This window comes from Protopterus annectens, chromosome 1.part0 (genome assembly GCF_019279795.1).
Source record: "Protopterus annectens isolate FY-2018-M chromosome 1.part0, PAN1.0, whole genome shotgun sequence".
In the NCBI taxonomy this organism is placed as follows: domain Eukaryota; kingdom Metazoa; phylum Chordata; order Ceratodontiformes; family Protopteridae; genus Protopterus; species Protopterus annectens.
In genome coordinates, this window is record NC_056725.1 from 1,901,976,931 (window position 1) to 1,901,998,805 (window position 21,875).

Here is a 21,875-nt window from a genome sequence, read left to right on the forward strand (position 1 = left end):
GCCTTGTTCAAGAGGAATCTTGACCAATGGATGGGGGATCGCAGATATACCCCAGGGATTACTTCAGTGTCACTGCTTGACAGAGGCACAGCAAAATAATAGGCATAGTTTTATTCAAACTAAAGGGGTGGCGAAAGCCAAATAACTATGGGCTAGGCTTATAAATGCCCTTGGGCAGATAGCCTAGTATGAACCTATGAACCTATGAAGCTATGAAATTGGTACACCTTGTTTGCTGTAGCATAGACTAGACCCAGGCCTGCTGAATCTAGCTTTGTTTATATGCTTGTTGTTTGTTTGCTTGTTATTTCCCTGGAACGCTAATTCCACCTAATACGCGGCTTCTCAGCGCTTCTGTGGATCACTAGTGATATCTGCATTGCTTACTGTACTTATTTCCTTGTTTCACTTGAAAGAAAGTTACTGTTTGTCGTTTTTGCATTTAAGTTACCTGTAACACATTGCACTTAAGTTACCTGGCACTTGCTCACTAAAGCAATTATATAAGTCAGCACTAAAAATTAAAAGCACTACACCCTCACTCCCCACTGGCCCTGGTTTTCAATTATTAAGGAATTCCCAATATTATTCTAGCATGTCCAAAGGTCAGTTGTCAATCTCCTCTCTGGTCCAGCTGGTGAATCTGGGAATCTTGAGGCAATGTTACAACTGCCTCATGTACACAGACAACCCTCTCCTCCTCCCAACAAATTCCAACACATGTGAGAGATGCAACCATATAGCCAAACTGGAGGCTAAGCTCTCTCAACTCAGTACTGGCATAACCAGTCAGGAGGAGAAGGAAACCACACTCACTACAATTTCAGTCTCACATAGATCTACCACGACAGCAAACCAAACACATAATCACACAAAAACATACTCGGAGGCTCTAAATAAAGATCTGCCGAAGCAGCAGAGACCTCCAAAGCAGACACCCAAGCAGCCACTACCCCAAAACAAAACACGTGCAACACATATCTCACAAAGCCAGTGTGCCAAACAGTCACAGCCCTTAAGACTAAACAACACACCTGATACACTTGTAATAGGTGACTCTATCGTCAGGCACACTGACGTCCCGCTCACCAGGCTGAACAAGGAGAGGGTCACGGTGAGCAGCCTGTCGGGCGCTAGGATCCGCCACATAACACAAGCACTCAGGTCACTCCAAGGCAAGTACAAATATGACTCAGTCATTGTCCATGCTGGTGTGAATGACCTGAGACGTACCTCCCTGGACTACATGAAAAGAGACATAAAGGAGCTCTCTGAGCATGTAGCCCAGGCCGGTATGACCCTGACCTTGAGTAGCATCTTACCCTCACCAAGAATGATGCCACAATATGAAGACAAGATGATCAATTTCAACAATTGGCTTAAGTACTGGTGTCATTCAAAGGGGATCCAATGCCTGTCAGCTTGGGATGATATGCTCGACAAGCCACGATGCTTTGCTAGGGACGGCTTGCACCTGTCACCCCTGGGCTTTCGGATATTGGCAAAGGCTCTTGCTACCCCATAGTGCCTTTTTAGGCAAGGCTCAAAAGACAAACCCACCTCCATAGGTATCACAAGGGATAAGAAACTAAGAGTAATGCTACTCAACGCCAGAAGTCTAAACCTCAAGATGCATGCACTCGAAACTCTCCTTAGCATGGAGAACATCGATATCTGTGCAGTAACAGAAACCTGGTTCAGGGCTCCTGAGAGCACCCCAGCACTACCAGGTTATACCTCATACCATGCTTTTCGCCCCAAAACTTGGACCGAACCACAAAAGGAGGGGAGTATCGATATTCATCAAAGATACCCACACCTCCAGGTTGGTGGCAAAGCACGAAGCATCACAGACTATCCATGTGCAACTAACAGTGGGTAAAACTGCCTTCCAGTTTATAGCCTGCTACAGACCACCCTCCCAAACCCAGGAACCACACTCGGCCTTCCTGAGAACACTGGAAAATATGAAGGTCTCTCCAAACACCATTATATTGGGCGACTTCAACTACCCAAACATAGACTGGGAGCATTACTCTAGCTCCAACACCCTAGCCCAAAGGTTCCTAGAATTTATAAACTCAAATGCTATGGAACAACTTGTTACCACTCCCACAAGAGGGAAAACATACTGGACCTGATCATCACCAACATGGGGACTCTATGCTCCAGACCAGAAGTGTATCCCTCACTGGTAAGATCAGACCATAAACTAATCTCACTGGATATTCACATCCCGACCCCATCCCTGCCCAGAAAACCACAGTGAAAAACTTCTCTAAAGCAAATTTCACACTCCTCAAAACTGAGGTGGAATCCTTCAAAGCCCCTGGGCCTGTGGAAAATACGGCCCAGACCGCAGAATCCTTTATAAACGCATTCTATGAACACCTTCAGGAATGCATGGATCATGCGATCCCAAATAAAACCAAGACCCAATCCTCCAAAGGCAGACGTCCTGTCTGGTGGACCCCAGCCATAAACAAACTATACAATAGAAGGAGGAAGCTACTAAATGATAGAGCAAAATCCCAAAAAGGGAAGGCATCACTGATCAGTATTAGCAAAAAACTACGGGCACACATAAAATTGTCTAAGCCAGCTTCGAGAAAAATTGCACAGGACACTAAGGATAATCACAAGGCTTTCTTTAGTTATGTTAGGAACCTGGGTGGTAATTCCCAGATATGCTCAGAATTAGTCCAAAATGACAAAAAATACACCGAACCCACAGACATTGCCAACATCCTAGCTGACAGGTTCAGCACAAACTTCTCCCCCCTCTCCCCACCAAAAGGGCAAATATCTATCCCAGCAGAGTGTTGCCCCTCTGACATCTCAGATGCTCAGGTAAGAGCCGCCCTCTCCAAAGCAAAAAACACAGCATCAATGGGACCAGATGGTGTCCCGGGCTGCGTCCTACATAAACTCCAAGAAGAGCTAAACCCAAACATAAAACTACTGTTCAATCTCAGCCTTATTACAGGATATGTGCCCAAAGAGTGGCGTACAGCAACAGTGGTCCATCTCCATAATGGTGGTGCCTCAACGGATCCTGGAAACTATCGCCCCATAAGCCTGACTCATAAATAAAGATATTGGGGACCTACAAACACTGGATCCTACCCAGTTCGGCTTTGTTAAGGGCAGATCCTGCCTCTTAAACCTGGTTGATTTCTTTGAAACAGTCACCAAGGCCATTGACAAGGGGAAGGTGGTCCACACAGCCTACCTGGACCTCGCAAAAGCCTTCGATACAATACCCCACTCGGGCATTATAGATAAGCTCACCAGCTTAAATATAAACCCCTATGTCACTAGATGGATTGCAAACTGGCTCAAGGACAGAACCCACATGGTTAGAATTGCTGGAGCCATGTCAGACTCCAAACCAGTTACAAGTGGTGTCCCACAAGGCTCAGTCCTGGGACCTCTCTTGTTCGGTATATATTTCTCCGAGGTACAGGCCAACACGGAAGGACTGTGGCTGACCAAGTTCGCAGATGACTGCAAACTGGGCACCATAATCGACTCTCCAGCCGACACAAGCATCCTCCAAAAGGGCCTCATAGAAACAGACAACTGGTGCCAGAGCCATGGCCTCAAGCTAAATGCCAAAAAGTGTATAGTCATCCCCTCTGGCAAAAACAAAGTGCCCACAAATTACCACATAGGTGGTAATCCATTAAGTACAGAAGAAGTAATTAGGGACCTGGGGACCCAAGTTGATAGCAATCTCTCATTTGACAACCACGTGGCCAAAGTGGTTAGAAAAACATTTTATATAGCCCACCTAATCTTGAAGGGATTCACATCTAGATCAGGGGAGGTCATCATGCCTCTTTACTCATCCCTCATCAGGCCCATAATTGAGTACAATGCCCCTTTTGGGATGTACCTTACCAGACACCTGCAGCAACTGGAAAGACCCCAAAAGTACCTCACCAAGAGGATCAAAGGGCTCAAACAGATGCCACATGCTGCCCGGTTAAAGAAACTCCAGCTCTACTCAGTGGCATACCGCCTGTTCAGTGGCGATCTGTGCCTGACGTATAAAGCCATGTCCAACCCGGAATTAATGGACATGCTGCACCTCAGAAAATCCAAATCCCATCGAGCTACGCGCTCGAGAGACTTGAACCTCAGCACTGAAATAAATAGGACATGCTGAAGGGACAGATTCATAACCCAGAGGCTCCCTTCACTCTGGAATAAAATCCCAGTCCAGGTTAGGCAGAGTCCCTCATTGACTCTCTTCAAGAGGAATCTTGATGAGTGGATGGGAGATCGTAGGTTTACCCCGGGTATCACTTCTGTGTCACTGTTAGACAGAGGCACAGTATACTAACCTCGAAAAAGGGCATAGCAAAATAAATTTAAAATGGGTGGCGAAAGCCAAACACATTCTGGCTAGGCTTATAAATGCCCTAGGGCAGATAGCCTAGTATGAACCTATGAACCTATGAACCTATTTGGTATGTACCTCTCAAGACATCTGCAATAACTGGAAAGGCCGCAGAATATACCTCACTAAAAGAATCACAGGCCTAAAGCAGATGCCCTACGCTGACCACCTTAAAAAACTCCAGCTATACTCTGTCACATATCGTCTACTCAGAGGCAATCTCTGCTTAACATACAAGGTCATGTCAAACCCAGAGCTGTTGGACATGCTATATTTAAAGAAATCCCAATCCCTCAGAGCCACACACTCCAGGGATCTAAACCTTGTTATCACAATAAACAAAACATGCTGGAGGGATATGTTCCTGACCCAGAGACTCCCCAGACTCTGGAACAGATTGCCCATACATGTCAAGTAGAGTGCCTCTTTGGCCCTCTTCAAAAGGAACCTTGACAATTGGATGGGAGAAAGGAAATTCACCCCGGGGATCACATCAGTCACCCTGATAGACAGGGGTCCAGGGAAGTAAATAGTGTGGGAAGAAATAGCCAGGGAATTGTTATGGCTAGGCTTGTATAGGCCCTAGGACTGATAGCCTAGTACCAACCTATGAACCTATGAACCTATATTATTATATTTTTTTTTTTTGCAAGAAAGCTTTATGCTGACAATTTCATCTCCCACAATTAATTTAATGTCAGCCCTCAGTTCACTTTCATTGTCCATCCACTTGCCTGGAGATTATGTCACTACTTATTTCTCCTGATATACCATATAGGGGAAGCATGAAGGGTCAGACCACTCCTGCCTGTTGCCCTCATCAGAATAATGATCACAAAGGCATGACTTGCTAAATTGTGAACAAAATCTACAGCCAGAACTGTCTATGCCACCCCCACTACTTATGTCATCTCTGGACCGGCACCATTTTATGGAATGGAGAAGACTTCAGGAAATTTCAACCTAGATGTTTAGGAGAAAAAGACAGTAGTTACACACTGATGATTCATAAAGGAGGCAATCACTGGTGTCTCAAAAACAAACCTGGCCCCCCCATGGATATGGTCCTGTGTATGTGAGGGGGAGTGTTTGTTAGGATTTTTCCATACTCTGCGTATCCATCCTGAAACTGATATACAGTGTACAGTGACATTTTAGAATCATGCATATTAATAAAGCCCCCATGCTCTGACTAGTTTATATTGGGATCTAACCCCCAGAGTCCTACAAAAGTGAAACCATCTTTGGGGAAACAAAACTGGCCCTTGACCTCTTTGTCTTTCCTTGGTACAGCCCGTAGTTCCCCAAATTCAAGTTATCTGAAGTGCATAAAACTATCTTACTTCTGTGTCAGAACTGGATTATCTTTCTGAATATACAAATAGGCATATGTGTATTTATTCATTTGCTTCTTTATTTTATATGTGAAAATATGTACCATTTGTGAAAATGTTTTGTTTTCAACCAAAACATAACTAATTCAGCAAACGTGCGCAGCATGGCGGTTGAGTGTTAAAGGTTTGTGACTCTTAGATTTAGAGTTCAGTCCTAAACTCTGGTCATTGTCTGTGTAGAGTTTGCATGTTATCCTTAGTCCTGTGTGGGCTTTTTTACTGTGCTCTGTGATTTCTCTTACCTCCCAAAAGCATGTTTTTTATTAGTAATTCTAAATTGTTCATCCATAGTGCACTTATCCTTTGGGCCGTGGTCAGGTCTGAAGTGGTGTGAAAAATAAAAAACATGATTATAAACAAATTAATTAAATTAAAACAAATACTTCACTTACTTCAAATTAACTTGTCAATGCACTAGAGCACATTCCATTTAATAACAAATTTTCTTAAACAAAAAAATTTCATTTCATTAATCCCAGGAAGCATATTGATGATTTTGTGCCTGTAGAGTCACAAAGTATACTGTAAGTTTTTATGAGTTTGATGTTTAGGTCCAGCATTCCTTGCCTTGACTGGTGAGGTTCCCATCCCAGTTACAGATGTTTTTTGCTTTCCATAGCCAGGATTCCGTGCAGATTTTAGTGAATGCTTATTATAGTATTTTCATTCGGTATGTTCAATCTGCTATAAAAGATGTGTATGACCAGTATTTTAAAAAAGAAAGGGCCATATCTTGGATGTTTCATAGCTTGAGTTAATCAGCTAAATAGCTGTTTACTTTTTTTCTGTATTATTAAATTTATAATTAAATGCAAACAGGGCACAATAGCAACACAACTTCTTTGTTGCCTTTAAGATAATCCTAAATGTGTCCTTATTAATGAATTTAATACATTCATGGGTATCTTGTTGGCTCTAATCCACTAGCTAGATATATACATCCTCTTCTCAACAAAGATGAAATGTTTATCACAATTATTGTTGCATACATACTGTATGACATGGTTATTGAGGGAGAGCTGTTATTCATGAGGTATGTACAATACTAAAGACAGACTTTTTTACAACCAATGAAACCACCAGTGACAGCTTTGCTCACAAGGTGAATTTCTTGGCATCCATTTCTTGAACACATAAAAAGCAGGTTATGATCAGCAACCAGATCATAATTCCCTATGATATGCACAAATGAAACTTAAATGTATCCTTAGAGAGACGTGGTTACATGATAAGTTTGAACAAATATTCAGAATACAGAAGAATTTTAAGTAAATCCATAGCACAAGGTATCAGTAGTCAGTATCATCCACAAAGTTTCAGAGGCATGGCATCAAAAACGTAGTAAAAAGATATTTGTAACCACACTAGTGATCCAAGAACAGGTAGGCAGTTCCAGCTTTAAAATTCTTTATTGGACAACAGACGTATAAGCGCTTTCACAGATAACTTCTGCTTAGAAGAAGCAGAAGTTATCTGTGAAAGCGCTTATACATCTTTTATTTATCTTTTATTTAGGTGAAGTATTTATCTGATGAAGACTGAAAAGGAATTTTATTGTTTGACCCCATAAAACTTTGAATTAGAAGTCTCCATGATAAATCTTTGATTTTAATGATAAGTGCTTCTCCTTAGAAAGCAGTTGTCATGGGGGAAATACCATTTTAATAATGAACTAGTACTCAAGCCACCTGGGGGCTAAAAATAAGCATCTATATTACAACATTGAGTCTTTAGTTAATTGAATAACTAAAGCTCAATCTTGTAATATCGAAAGCTAAACTTGTCGAACGGCCGTTTCAACCAAGGGAAACACATCACTTGGCCGAATCAAAAAAGAAAATTTCATCTGAAATCAAGTAGAGGCTTCACTCCCACACCCCCCGATGTAGGGGGCTGTGCCCCCCACACCCATCTACCTAAGTATACCAACTCTGAGATCGTTCCAAATTGAAGAAACGGACATACTCCACAGAACGGCCAAGGTGTTTCCCTGGGTTAAATCAGCCATTCGACAATTTACAGTTTCGATATTACAAGTTTGAGCTTTACTTATTCGATTAAGAAAAAAGCTTTGATCATGTAATATAGAATCAAAAATAATGATGCTTGTCAAGTTTATGTATAAATAGCCAGGAGACTGTGTAACTTCAGTCAATTAAGATTCAATATAGCTTGGTAGTAATTTGCTTTATTTTTAAGATTGAATGTGAATTTGTTAATTTTATTGCAGTTCTAGTGTTGTGAATACTGGGAAAGCATACAGAAGAGTTGGTAATGCATCTTGCTCTATTCATGCATATGCACGTAGTTCTTTTAACAGTGTAGAGTATCACCATGGATAGCAAAAACTATAACCTTTGCAAGAAGTCTTCAGCACCATGGACAGCAACAGCCAGAGCAGTGAACTGGAACTGTCAACAAGCTGCAAAAAAACACTGTCACAGCATTCAAGATAAAGAGCAATATGCAACAGGGATTTTAACTATTTTTGCTTGATGATTTATAGACATTGTTCCAAAAGGTCCTGTCCTAGTGCTTCACAACTCTAAAAATACACTGTTATCATCCTGTATACTATAGGAAGATATGTACTTGGTAATGTACCTCCAAGTTCAAACGTAAAACCATTCAGTCTTTCAGATCTTTACTTTTCCCTTACAACCACTTACTTTGAATTGTGCTTTTTGATACTTATTCAGCTGACAAATTTCTAATCAATCATCAAACTCTTTTATGTCATGTACTTTCATGAGAAAGCTACCTGACCTCATCTAAATTATTATATAATTAATAAGCAAATGTGTATGTCTTGTGATGAGTGTTTATGTTAGCACATTTCTATTTTTTCTCTTTGTGTATCTATATATCGATAGATAGATATAGATATGTGTACAGGTAAATATAGATATATTTTAACTCTATGTCAACTATAAATTTTCTGTGCACTTGTCTACTCAACTGAATGTGGAGTTTTTCTCCTCAGGTATTCCTTGAAAATGGGCTTTGCACTGTTGGACCATCCCAGTAAATAAATATAACAAAATAAATAGGGACTCTGTAGCCTTTTAGTTACTTTGCTATAAACACTTAACCGAACATGATAAGCGAACATGATACTATGTGCAGTAGGGCTTACTTCAAAGTTGTAGCCTTAAAAAAATAATAAAAATGCCAACTAACCTTTGCACTTATTACTCACAGAAATCTTGGTATCATTCAAACAATGGGGTTGATTTACATATTTGTATGAATTATACTATACACAGTCATCACATGATGCATAACTGACATTTTAATGGTAGTGCGGTAGTAACTTGACAAGGTATTAGACAGTCAATCAACATCTAGTTTCTGAAAATAAAATAAAAATGTAACACCCACCAGGGCAGTAAAACCATGAAAACAAACTGGGCCACCAAACGATGCAGTCTCTTCCACAAAAAGCCACACTATGATAAAAACAGAATCCAATTAATGAACACTGAGTCCTGTGAATCGATAGAACAGAAAATTTATTACTAATAGTAACGACTAAGCGCTTTCGCCAGCAGTCTGGCTTCATCAGAGTCTGATGAAGCCAGACTGCTGGCGAAAGCGCTTAGTCGTTACTATTAGTAATAAATTTTCTGTTCTATCGATTCACAGGACTCAGTGTTCATTAATTGGATTCTGTTTTTATCATAGTGTGGCTTTTTGTGGAAGAGACTGCATCGTTTGGTGGCCCAGTTTGTTTTCAACATCTAGTTTCTCTAATCTCAAATGAAGAAGACAAAATGTGCTTAATGCTGGACAAGCATTTGAGACCATCTCGTACTTTCTCAAGTCTGCAACTTGAAGAAATGCCACCAGGGTATCAGTGAAAATTTAGTATTAACTTTTATCCTTACTATGCTAGGCCACTGAAGCATTTTCCACTTTTATATTTATTTACTTTCCTTGTAAAGTCTTAACCAAACTGTTTAGCACTATTTACAAATACTTGAGCAGTGCTACAACCTAGATGGTCTAACTGTGAACAAATTTCTCACTCAAACAGAATAAAGAATTTATATACCACTCAACATATAATTAATTTGAGTATTCCAACTAAAGATATAGAAGCGTATATATTTACAGATAAAAAAGCCTATAGATATAGATATTGATATAGACATAGATATAGATTTAGAAAGAGTTATCCTTGTACTATGACAGTACCACTGAAGAATATGAATATATGAATGCTGAACCACTGTGGACTTTTCAGATTTATTACTCTCATTAACCAGGGAAATGTTAATATCAACCATAGCTGATAAGGTCGATTCATGATGATGGAGTGAATGATATGAAGAAACTCAGAAAGTCAACAAAAATATCATTGGATAGTCCGCAGTAAGAATGAGAGTTCTAATGAAAGTGAAAGCAAACTATTAATTTGATTTCAATCCCTAAAAATTACAGCCTTCTATAAATAATGATGGAAAATACCTAATGGTTAAAAGCTCAAACAGTACCACTAACTGGTCATCCAGGCAATTTCATTGTATTCCTCTAAATGTCGCCTTATCTATATTTTATAAATAGGATGAGGAGGTATTTATTAGACAGTTCTTTAATTTGGATAAGAGGGAGAGGGGATCAGAGCTGTCATACAGCATCTATATCACGTTATCGAAATCATACTACATCGAATCACTAAAGGTCGACCTCTAGTGATCGATGTAGTAAAACATCGAATAATGTTTAAAAAAAACCAAACAAAAATAAAAATTAACTAGCGTAGGCAGGGGGGCAAGCCCCCTGCACCCCCCACACCCCCCTACTTAAATATTCCAACTTCGAGACTGCACTGCATTGAGGTAAACAGAAATCTCCCCATACGGAGATTTCCGTTTACCTGCACGATGTTCTGCACTCTTTCGATGTTGTGGTGCCAGCAATATCAGCTTCGATATTGTCAGCGTTCGACATTGTGAAGTAGACCCGTCATATAAGGGCATTGTTAGTTGAGTATACATTACATATGCCAACTGTTAATCATATATATATATATATATATATATATATATATATATAAATATTTATTGACATTTGGTAACTGGGAAAGTGCAACTGGGTTAAGGACCCATTTTCAGCAGAGGCCCAGGGAGAAAAGCTCTAGTACAGTCATTAACAGATAAAACAGTATAATGATGCAGTACATTAAATAGATGCAAAAAGATCCTAACATTCTTTCAAGATGCAATCAGATAATTTAGAGAATACAATATTTCAATCCATCAGATTACATGGTATTTATCTTACAAGTATATATTACACAATGAAAAACAGAATGTCTGGTAGGGATTTGTGAGGAAATGGATTAAATACTTTTTAGGAATAATAGAAGAAGATATGGATAGGTTTGAGTGAAGTACAATAGATGGGAGGAAGCCAATATATGAATTAGTGTGTAGTGTCTTGAGAGTTGAGAGTTGAAGCAGGAAGGTTGGTGGGATGTTTAAGGAAGGTAGCAAGGAAATGGCAGGGGAGGTTTTATTACATATATGTATATATATATATATATATGTATATATATATATATATATATATATATATATATATATATATATATATATATATATATATAATATATATATATATATATATATATGCTGAAGGAGTTGCATGAACAATGCTGCATCACCCAGACACATCATGGGTGTGTAAACCTCCTGAAAGAATAGGATTTACAACTTCCAGTGAGCATTATTTTTGGTTTAATTAAATCAGTTAGAGTGCATTTCTTAACATACTAACCATGAGACAAAAACAAGTACCATTCATAAATTTCAAACATGGCATACCAAAGACCTTACTTTTGTTTGTTTGTTTCTTTATTTTATACAGAATTCTTCACTGGCTCTTAAAACAACAATGTATTTTTATTGAATTATTACTTAAGACACAGACAAAGATACATTTATATAAAAGAAAATAAACCATATTAACATATTCCTTGTTACCTACATTATAGATCACACATGTTCTTTTGCGAATTTTTAAAGTCTGCCAACTCATCACTCTCCCAAAAGATATGTTCCCAATTACCTCTTTCTTTCTCATCACAACTCCAACATTTCCCACCTACCTGAGAAAATAGGAGTATAAAAATAAATATGTAAACACTTCCAAGCAAAAATTCTAAATATTCTAGTATTCTGTTTTTCATAATTGGGAGCCATACATATGTCATCCAATTGTTCTCTTGAAAATGGTTTACCCAATCTCTGTTCCAAACGTTTGCTAACCTCCACTGATTGACTCTTCTAGTAATTGTGTAATATTTTATATGGCCTACTAATTATCCATTTTTAAGAGCAACTTCTGTTCTAGATTTAATTAAAACCCTATGAGAACTGGTCTTTCACTTAGGATTCCCCTATCCATTTCTCTTTGTCTATATTGATACAGTAGGGAAGGCATTCTCTGGCCTGCAGTATAAATGTCTTGTTGGTCTCTTGACATTCTATCACATTTCCCTCTCTAGTTACTTGCTCCCAATACATTGGTTCCTTTTCCAATTTTCCCGTCTTGCTATTCTCTGCATCCCTAATTGCAGTAATCCACATCAGCAAAGCCTCCTATCTCCATTCTTGTTTTGGCTCAGTTGTTATAATACTTTCTGCTGATTTTGAATATAATATTCTGTATGTCTATCGTCATTCTCCTTAAGGATCAAATCCAAAATCATACTCTGTCCTTGTTTTTTGAATTTATCTCCAATGTCATCATCACCCATTTTTTACTTTGAACTGTAGCATTCTGCTTGTGTTATGTATATCAGCCGTAACTGTGTAGCTCTAAAATATTCCTTCAAATAAGGCAATTCTAAACCGCCATGCTCTATTGGAAGGATCAGCTTATCCCACTTGCTCTTACCCTCTTCCCTTCCCAGATAAATTCCTTCAAATCTTTATTCATTATTGTCCACAACTTATTCTCTGGTTGATAAAAATATGCCTGACCTGCATAAGAAACTAAAGGGAGTAAAAACAGTTTCACTGTTTGTATCTTGCTATCCATATACATAAACAAGAACTTCTAGTTTCTCAGTTTTTATATTATCTTTTGTTTAGTCTTTTTCCACATATCCTGTCATTACAGGTCTTTTTTAATCCATACTCCTAAATACTTCATTTTATTGTGTCCCCATCAATATGGATATTGCTGAACCAATTCACTTGTGAGTATGTAATTTACAGCTATAGACTTTGTTTTGTCTTCATTAATGTTATATCCCGAAAAGACTTGAAACTGCCTCAGAATGTTGCATACCACTGAGATTTCCTTTTCTGGTTTCATCAGGTAAAAATAATATTGTCTGCAAATAAAGCCAACATTTTTTGTTTACCATACCAATTATATCCTTGAATTTCTGAGTCTCTTATTTTCTTTGCCAATGACTCTAAATATAAAGCACATTACAAAGGGGAAAAATACACCGCCTGCCTGGTTCCTCTGTTCAGGCACAAATTGTCAGAGAGGAACCCCCCCCCCCCACACACACACACACACACACACACTGTAATCCTTGCCTCTGATCTCTCATATATGCTTCTAATTAACCTTATTACTGAATAAAGGAATGCAAATGCTTCAATTGCCCTAGTCATAAAGTCCCCACTTACTCTGTCAAATGTTTTCTCTCCAAGCTCCATCAACAACAGCAGTATTTTCTTACATTCTGCTTCCATCTAGATCACCATTATTCTGTGTGTTAAATGTTTGCCTGCCCTCCACAAAACCACACTGATCAATATCTACCAATATTTTAACCATTATAAACATAAACACTTTATGATCATGGTTTAGGATTGAAATGGGCCTGTATGAAACTGGATCTGATGGGTCTTTACCCTCTTTAGGTATTACAGCCACCAGTGCTTTCTTCCAGGATGTTGGTGCTTCTTGTCCTCTTGAAATGCTGTTAAACACAACCTTTCAGATCTTTCCCACTTTCTTCCCTTCCAGCTTTCAAACTTTCCATAGAAATACCATCTATTTTTGGAGACTTCCATGCAGGTTGACTATACATCACCATTTTTATCTTATCTACTCCTATTTTAACCATTATTTACTTGAGCCTCATTGACATCTAAACTTTGCATACTTATGTCTTCCACAAATAGTTCCATTTGTCCTGTTTTATTTATTTCTACATTTCTCTGCTATATACACATTTTCATAACATTTCTACAATATCTCTAATACCTCTACAGGATCTCTAGTTATTTTTCTTGTTATAGTCTCTCTAAGTTAGGCAACAGAAAGTAGAATGGGTTCTTGCTAATGTCGTTATGCTAAATGTTTTTGTGCTCTGGAATTCTAAACTCATATATATTATCCAGACAGTCCCTTATTTTCTCTGTGGTTTTCTCTTTTCTTGTTCTGTGAGATTCTCCTTACTCTACAATACTTTAACTTTTTGCCTCTCTAAATAATTCCTGTTACTTCTTAATCATATCTCACTTTTTTATTTGTACCCTATTTTTAAACCACACTTTCATTTTATCTTACTCACTAGCTGTAACTTATGAAGAAATTTCTATCTTCCCTAATAACTCTCAAACAATTTCCACTACCCATTCTTTAAATTCTTCTCTTTTTAACAGGTAGATGAGGAAGCACCAGTGCCTCCTTTTTAATGAATTACTTTGCATTTTTATCCAAGTTTTTATTGGTGAATGATCTGAAATATTTATTGGATTGTTGTGTTGAAGCTTTCAATTAAATGCATATGTTCCTGTGAAATATAATTTCTATTTATACTAGTCCATTATTGTGCCTTGTGGAATAATATGTAAATTCTTACTACTGAATTCACATCTTTCATACTAAATATTTTCATACATTTCTTTAGAAATCTACCCTCTTTTGTTATACTTTCCCTTCTAGGTCCCCCAGACACATCCTCACTGTTGCAAAGCAAGGTCCAGTCCCCACCTGTAATTAACATTTGCTGCTGAAAGCTAATTATTTCTCCCAAAAAATTCTAAAGCTCTATAATAGCAGTTTTAGGTGGAATATAAATACATGCCATTTTAATCTCCCTTCTTGGCCTGTAGCCCTTATTAATACAAATCTGACATTATTATAGTTTCCCTTCTTCTATCACTATTGTAGCTCCACCAGTAATTAGTATAAGTTCTCCCCTTTTCTTTTGCCCCTCATATTCTGCTGAATATCCACCCTGAAATCCTTTCTTTATTAAACATGCATGCTTACTTCTTTCCAAATGTCTCATGTAGCATTGCTATTTGCTCTCTGCATTTCTTAATAAAATTCAATACTGTTACCTTTTTGTCATACTTGTGAGGCCATTTACATTCCAAAATAATATGGCTAGTGTATCCAATATGATAAGACAGTATCATTCACACCTATTATACATGTCGGCTTTTAAAATGTCAGTTTCCAATTTTTCTGTTACATGCACCCATTAATGTTTGACAGGTTGACCTTTTATACAGCTGTTTCTTGTCATCTCTATTTGAACATATGTCACTCATCCACCTACAGCAGACCCTTCCTCAAATTGCCACAGTACTGTTCCACCTCCTATTCGGTTGTAATTCAGTCATGTGTCAAAGTATAGACATGTTAAGTGGTTAATTCCCTGCCATCACCACACTAAGTAGTCCGCAAGTCATGGTCCCAATTATTCAGCATTCATGACAGTCTTTGGAATCTGCTCACTAGATTTCCAAAACTCTCACAACTGTTTCTGTGTCTGTCACACTGCTGATAATAGGCAACTTATAGTTGTCAACAATGAGAATAAAGTTCAGTTTCACAGAATATTTAGTTAAACCACCCAAAAATGAACTGCACTGTGTGTAAACACATTCATATCACTGGGCTCACTGTAATCAAAGTAAAGCTTATGGCATTTCTGAATATGTGACACCAGTGGTTAAATATATGCTACTCAATTTAGATGGACAGCAAGCTAAATTAAAAAAAAAAACAATAGGAATTCTCCTAGGACAGTTATCATCACTTTATTCTCACTTGTTTTTCAGGCTATTCTGTCTTTTTTACTCCTATTATTGCATATTAGATATCATACAGATACTTAAACCAACACATAAAACTTTGCACTGTAAAATAGCTAATGAAAAAGCCTCTTGAATTGAATGTTGATTCATTCATTCAGACTGGTCCCCACCAAGCACTGCTTGGATGGGTGAGGCAGTGCAAGCAAGCTTTACTTTGCCTTAGCATTATTCTAGCATGAAAGTATCAGTTGTGCACATACTTGGCAGGTATAATTTCTTAATTAAGAAAATAAAAAAATGTGATGGAGTAGGAATGTGATAGCAATCGAAAAGGTTATATCTCTATATCTATATGCTGTTTCCACTCTAGTTTCTAAACACAAACTAAATAACTGACATTCTACAGTTGCCTTCCAATCAGTATTGCAATTTGTCAAGTTACTAGGTAACAGTATGCTGTACAGTGTGTATTTCAAATCTCTGCATTCTTTGTGCGCTGTACAAAAACGTTTGCTTACGTTTAGCTATGCAGACTATTTAGTCGTCATACAAGCAATAATGCCTGACAAGATGGGCATTATTTGTGAAATAACAGACTTTACAAGAACTTGTAGGTAGATGGCATTTGTCCATACTTTGAGGACATCTGTTTGTAGAAGGAGAGTACATGTTTGCACTGCTATGGAGAAAAGGTACATCACATACTCATCAGTGCTCATTAGGTGTCACATTTTCCCAGCTCTAAAGCTAGGCTACGTTTTGCAGCACTCGATATAGAAAGAATATCAGTCTCATCAGTGGTTGATGAGTCTCACTCTCTGAAGGCTAGAGAGCCCCTAACTCTAACGACAAACTTGCTGGTCAGTACTATGATATCTGCAGAGATAGACTACAGGAAGAAGTGTCAATAAATGTCATTCAGGGGTGAAAAATCTCTTAGAAGAAAATGCAAACAGGATGAAATAAAGGCTTTTCATGTAACAAACAGAGATTATTCATTGCAAAGACCAACAACTTGTTTACAAGTAAAGAAATAAATAATTTAGTTGGTGTGTATGTGTGAGTGTGCATTCGTGTGTGTGTGTGTGTGTGTGTGTGTGTGTGTGTGTGTGTGTGTGTGTGTGTGTGCACGCGCGCATGTGTGCATATGTGCATTTGTGCATGTGTGTGTGTGTGCCTGTGTGTTATCTATGCTCCACAACAGACTAGCTCTGGTATCCTAGCTGGGATTATCTGATATGCCTTTCAGCCAATGAATGCCAGGATAGTCTTCAGCTACCCCATAACTGAATTAGATTAAGTGGGTAATAAGTTCAAGAATGAATGCATGAATATTAAAAATTTAATCCACAAAATACTTGACCCTGGTCATTGTCTCTAAATAATGTAATGACCTGACACTTGCAATTCACAAGCCCCCTCTCAAATTTCCTTAAAGAAAGGCACTCAGAGTTATTTATTGTTTTTTGTTTGATATCCTTTCTGACTGCTTCTTTATTCTGCATATTTTATATGCAGCATAGTTATTTCCCAAGTATTGCAAACTCTGTGCAGGATATATCAATTTTTTTCCCAGTAGATCATCAGTGGATACCTAACCCCATCTGTTATATGTGACTTATAGGTTCATAGGTGAATACTAGGCTAACTGCTCTAAAAGGCCATTTTAAGCCTTGCCAATAACCCCAGGTCAGACTAAAACCCTGCACCTTGTAACTATAAGATGAAGACTTTAACCATTATGCCAAACCAAGTGAAAGGGGATGGGGGAAAAGTATTTACAAAGATTCAGAGCATCTGTCTTGAATGTGTAATACAATCTTATTTAGATGCATGTCTGACATATTGGTAAATTATGCTAAGTTTTGCATGTGTGTTTTATAATTTTAAAGCTAGAGCTATAGACCTAGTAATCAGCCACTAATGCAGTTTTTTTATAATCATTCTTTAACATTAAATATATGGTAGCCATTATTCCGATTCATATAACACTTTAAAATTCATAGCACTGGACTTCAAAAATTATAATAACTAACTGCCTGTATATCATAAAGATCTCAATCCCCCCCCCCCAAATCAACACTAAAGAACTACTAATACATACTCCATGGGACCTGACAATATACCTGGCTGCTTAATAAACAGTACTAAAAGGGCATTGGCAGAGCTAGTCCATAAACTCTTCAACTTGAGTATTGCCACACTGGCTCCCCAAGGTCTGGTACAAAGCAGGTTGCGAGCTCACCGAGGAGTCCATACATTCATACACTCATAAAGTCTCAGCATAGCAGCCAATGTACCATGCTTTCTAGTGAGCAAGGGGTTATTAAAAGTATTTATAAACTCTTGTAATCCTTGCTGGATAATGGCCATAACTTCCAGCTCTTGCCTACCACCATTAGGTATATGATTTGGATGACAGGGGATGAGGGCTTGAAAGTAAAAAGGGGATGGGCAAAAAATATTTACAAAGATTCAGAACACCTGTCGTGAATGTGTAATGCAATCTTACTTACATGCAGAAAGGTTAAAAGGTATATATTTCTATGCAAGATATCTTCAGACACTATGTTTAAAACCATAAAATAGTTCAAGTACTGAATTTCAATCAGTGAAATGCATGTTTGATACCACCAGTGGCCACATCAAAGGAGATATGTGGCCATCTCCAGTGAAGCTTTTTACATGCCATCCAGTAGCTCACCTGGTTCAGGTAGTAGTATGTATCTGCATCCTGGAGCTGGTACTTCTGCTTTTGTTGACCAGGAAGACCAGCTAGCATTTCATAGAATATGTGATAATTTCTTTCATTTTTGGCCTGTAAAGGAAAACAAAATACTAGTTACAAGCTTCCCACAGGCCTGCTCTTGCATGTCATTATTTTCAGTACTGAGTGTCCCCTGCACTTAGGTGAACAGGAATCAGAAACTTCCTAGACACAGGCAGCATCTGGACAACAGTTACATTACAAGACTCTTGGTTGATTTGTATGGATTTCTAGCTCTCCCAGGTAATAATTGTGAACATTGCTTTAAATGAGATATTACATTCTAATTAATAAACCTGTGAAGTGTGAGCTCAAGGTTCAGTGCCATGAATAAGTGCCTACATAGCTTTGAAGACTAGAGGATATTATATGTGACAGTCACCATAAACGGACAAAGAAGAGCAACTGGAAAAGGTTTAATCCTTAAAATCATCAGCTAATTGGTCACACAGTTCAAGAGTGTCCTTGACATGAGCCAGAATGATTACAAATTAATAAAAAAAATGCATCTTACACTTCCTTAAGTACCATATTTTTTTACCCATCTGAGTTTTAAAATGGAAAAAAAATAGCCCTTGAAAAACTTCCTTTGAGAAAAATTGAGGACATAACTCTTTCTGTTATTTGGAAAAACATGTACAAGTAAAACAGTTACTTATAGAAATGGGTTAACAACAACTCTAAGAACAAGAAACTCAGATACAATCAAAAAGCATCAGAAAAAGCAGCAAGAAGCAGCAGATGCTAAAGGAAATGCCCACGTGGTTTATTAACATGTCACCAAACAGGTGGACTCATTTCACTGTCTTATTCAGTAAGCTAACAAAATCAAACTGAGAAATCAGTTTGCGCATGTCCTTTTTCTAAAACATGCATAGTAAAAATTTGCTACACTCTCTGGATTTATGTTTCCAGTCAAATTGGAATAAAATTTATGGATTCTATGACAGAGAGGTGGAGTGCTGACTTTAGCCCAGCACCCTGCGTTTAATTATAAGGCATGGCCATATGACGAACCAATTTGAGGGGGTGGGGAGTCAGTAGTTGATGTCAGATCCCCCATGCCAGGGGGGGGGGAGATGGTGAGAGACCCATTATAGGGAAAAATACCTGGAAGATTGATGGTTGTATGCAGATCTGAGCAGAGAGACTCGTAGAAGGTACAACACCTACCCAACTAATGTTTGGGCACTCAAACATGGCCACAGATGTGTGGAAGCAAACATCTGCATTATGGACACATTACAGCAGTCATTGTACTCTGCCTGCTGGTCACCAGGGAGAAAGAGGAGTTGGGCTTGAGAAGATGACCCAAGCCAGCTAAGGAAGATGGAGGCTAGTCTCTACCTGTTGATCATATCAAGATAAAGATGTGGTCACAGAAAGGCAGTCTTCTGTGGAAAGGGAGCAATCAACATAGTGTTATATGGGGTGCTAATATTAAGCAGGATAAGGGTACAAAGGATCAATGCAGTGTTACAAGAGATAGATGGTCAGATATTTATACATGTATGGATGGATGGATGTGTTTCCTTTGCTGACTGTGAGAGAAAAATTCCAGAAATGTAAGAAAAAATCTTAACAGAGAAATGCAAGGCAGATGTAATATATTGTATCATTTCATAACAGCGCTATTATTATTTGTGTTATTTAATATTTTGTGCTACTGTGAGTTTGTATCTTTTAATCAGATAAACTCACTGGGCCATCAAGATGCCTTTTTCAGGGATGAAACAAGAAGACTGTTTTGGCAAAAATTTGATCCTGTCACAGGAGAGGGTGATGAAAGACTTGTACAAAGTTAAAATGTCCACCATATATTATGATGGAGAGTAATCAGAAGTATAGAAATAGAGGAATTATAAAAACAGAAGTAATTTTTTATACATTTGCTAACCTGCTAAGCCCACCAGACACAACTGTCCCTTTTCAGGGGTGACACGTTTGCACTGTCTGGTTAAGTGACCTGTTCAGAATCACAGAGCAGACAAAAGAAGGTGGAAGGAATCACACCCTGTTCCCTGGGCTACAGGAAGCAGCTAGCTTGTTAACAGGTGATTGCTGTAGTCCTCTGTATTAACTGCTATTAGTAATGATAAAAAAGTTACAAAAGGAGCAGTGAAATACAAATTTCAAATAATTAAAATGGTCCTGAGGAGATATATAAGATGTATAAGTGAGTGAAGTGTAGAAATCAGGACATACTGACAAAGGAAGGGCAATTAAAGAAGGTGTATACCTCTGTAAAGCAATGAAGGAAAGCAGAGTAAGATGGGCTATGAATAAATCAGCAATATGGGGAAGCGGCTGAGGGGGATCTTCCATAACAACCTGCTTTAATGTGCAGTAGTGCAAAGAAAAAGTTCAAGAAACAGAACGAAACAGTAACAGACTGAGACATGAGGAAAAAAAACATGAGATCTTTGAGCAGCAAATTAAAAATGAAAAATAAGCAAAGTTAAAAAACATTACATTCAGTACTTTGATAGCTCACATATGACTAAAAAGATTACTAGTAAAATGAATTAAAATAGTGAAAATCATTAAAAAACAGAATATTAGATAACACATGTTTATTTCTTAGAATTCACTCCACAACTATGTTCCACTTCTCATTTGCTTGGATTAATGTAGCTTCATCATTATGTTAATTTTTAACCTGCTTTTGTTAAGTAAGATACTCTCTTTTACTGATTAGTTCTTCATTACCTGAAACACAATCCGAGACTTCTCCAGAAGGTACTGTGAGGTTATGGCACCACAAATCACACCTCTGCAATAGAAAAAAAAAAAGAAAACAGTAGAAGACATATGTGAAGAGTGCATATTCAGTCACACACATTGCTAATGATTAGCTTTTATACTTACTCTTCCAAAAAGATCTCCACATATTTTCCAAACCTGCTGGAATTGTCATTTCGGACTGTTTTGGCATTTCCAAATGATTCTAATAGGGGAGTTGCTTCAAGAATCTAACCAGAAAACATAAAGTATATGAGGCAGCAGTATTACTGGCAAACTGCACTTTTAAAGACACTTGAGTTATAATTTCTGTGATGCATGCCATAGGTGTTCTGAATTTCTAATTATGAATTCTGGTGTCATGGATGAAGATAAAAGCACAGACTTAAACTTCTATTAATGCCAGTGTTAAAAAAAAAAAAACTTTACACACAGCACAAACATAAGCCCCACTCCAAAAGAAAAAAAAACACTGCCGCTCCAACTCAACCATGTAGAAATTAAATTAATTCAAATTACAATGAAAAAGTTAAAATAAAAGAATA

General features: G+C 37.9%; 1 protein-coding gene across 1 annotated transcript in view; it reads right to left on the bottom strand.

Annotated features, from left to right (window-relative positions):
- MYO15A (myosin XVA) overlaps window positions 1-21,875 on the bottom strand; it is a 1,299,796-nt gene that overhangs the window by 1,180,270 nt on the left and 97,651 nt on the right. Inside the window, exons 6-8 of the mRNA XM_044070057.1 lie at window positions 21,457-21,560; window positions 21,298-21,361; window positions 18,526-18,639 (exon numbers count right to left, since the gene is read on the bottom strand). Of these exons, the coding sequence (XP_043925992.1) occupies window positions 18,526-18,639; window positions 21,298-21,361; window positions 21,457-21,560 (282 nt within the window). The remainder of the gene's footprint in view (window positions 1-18,525; window positions 18,640-21,297; window positions 21,362-21,456; window positions 21,561-21,875) is intronic.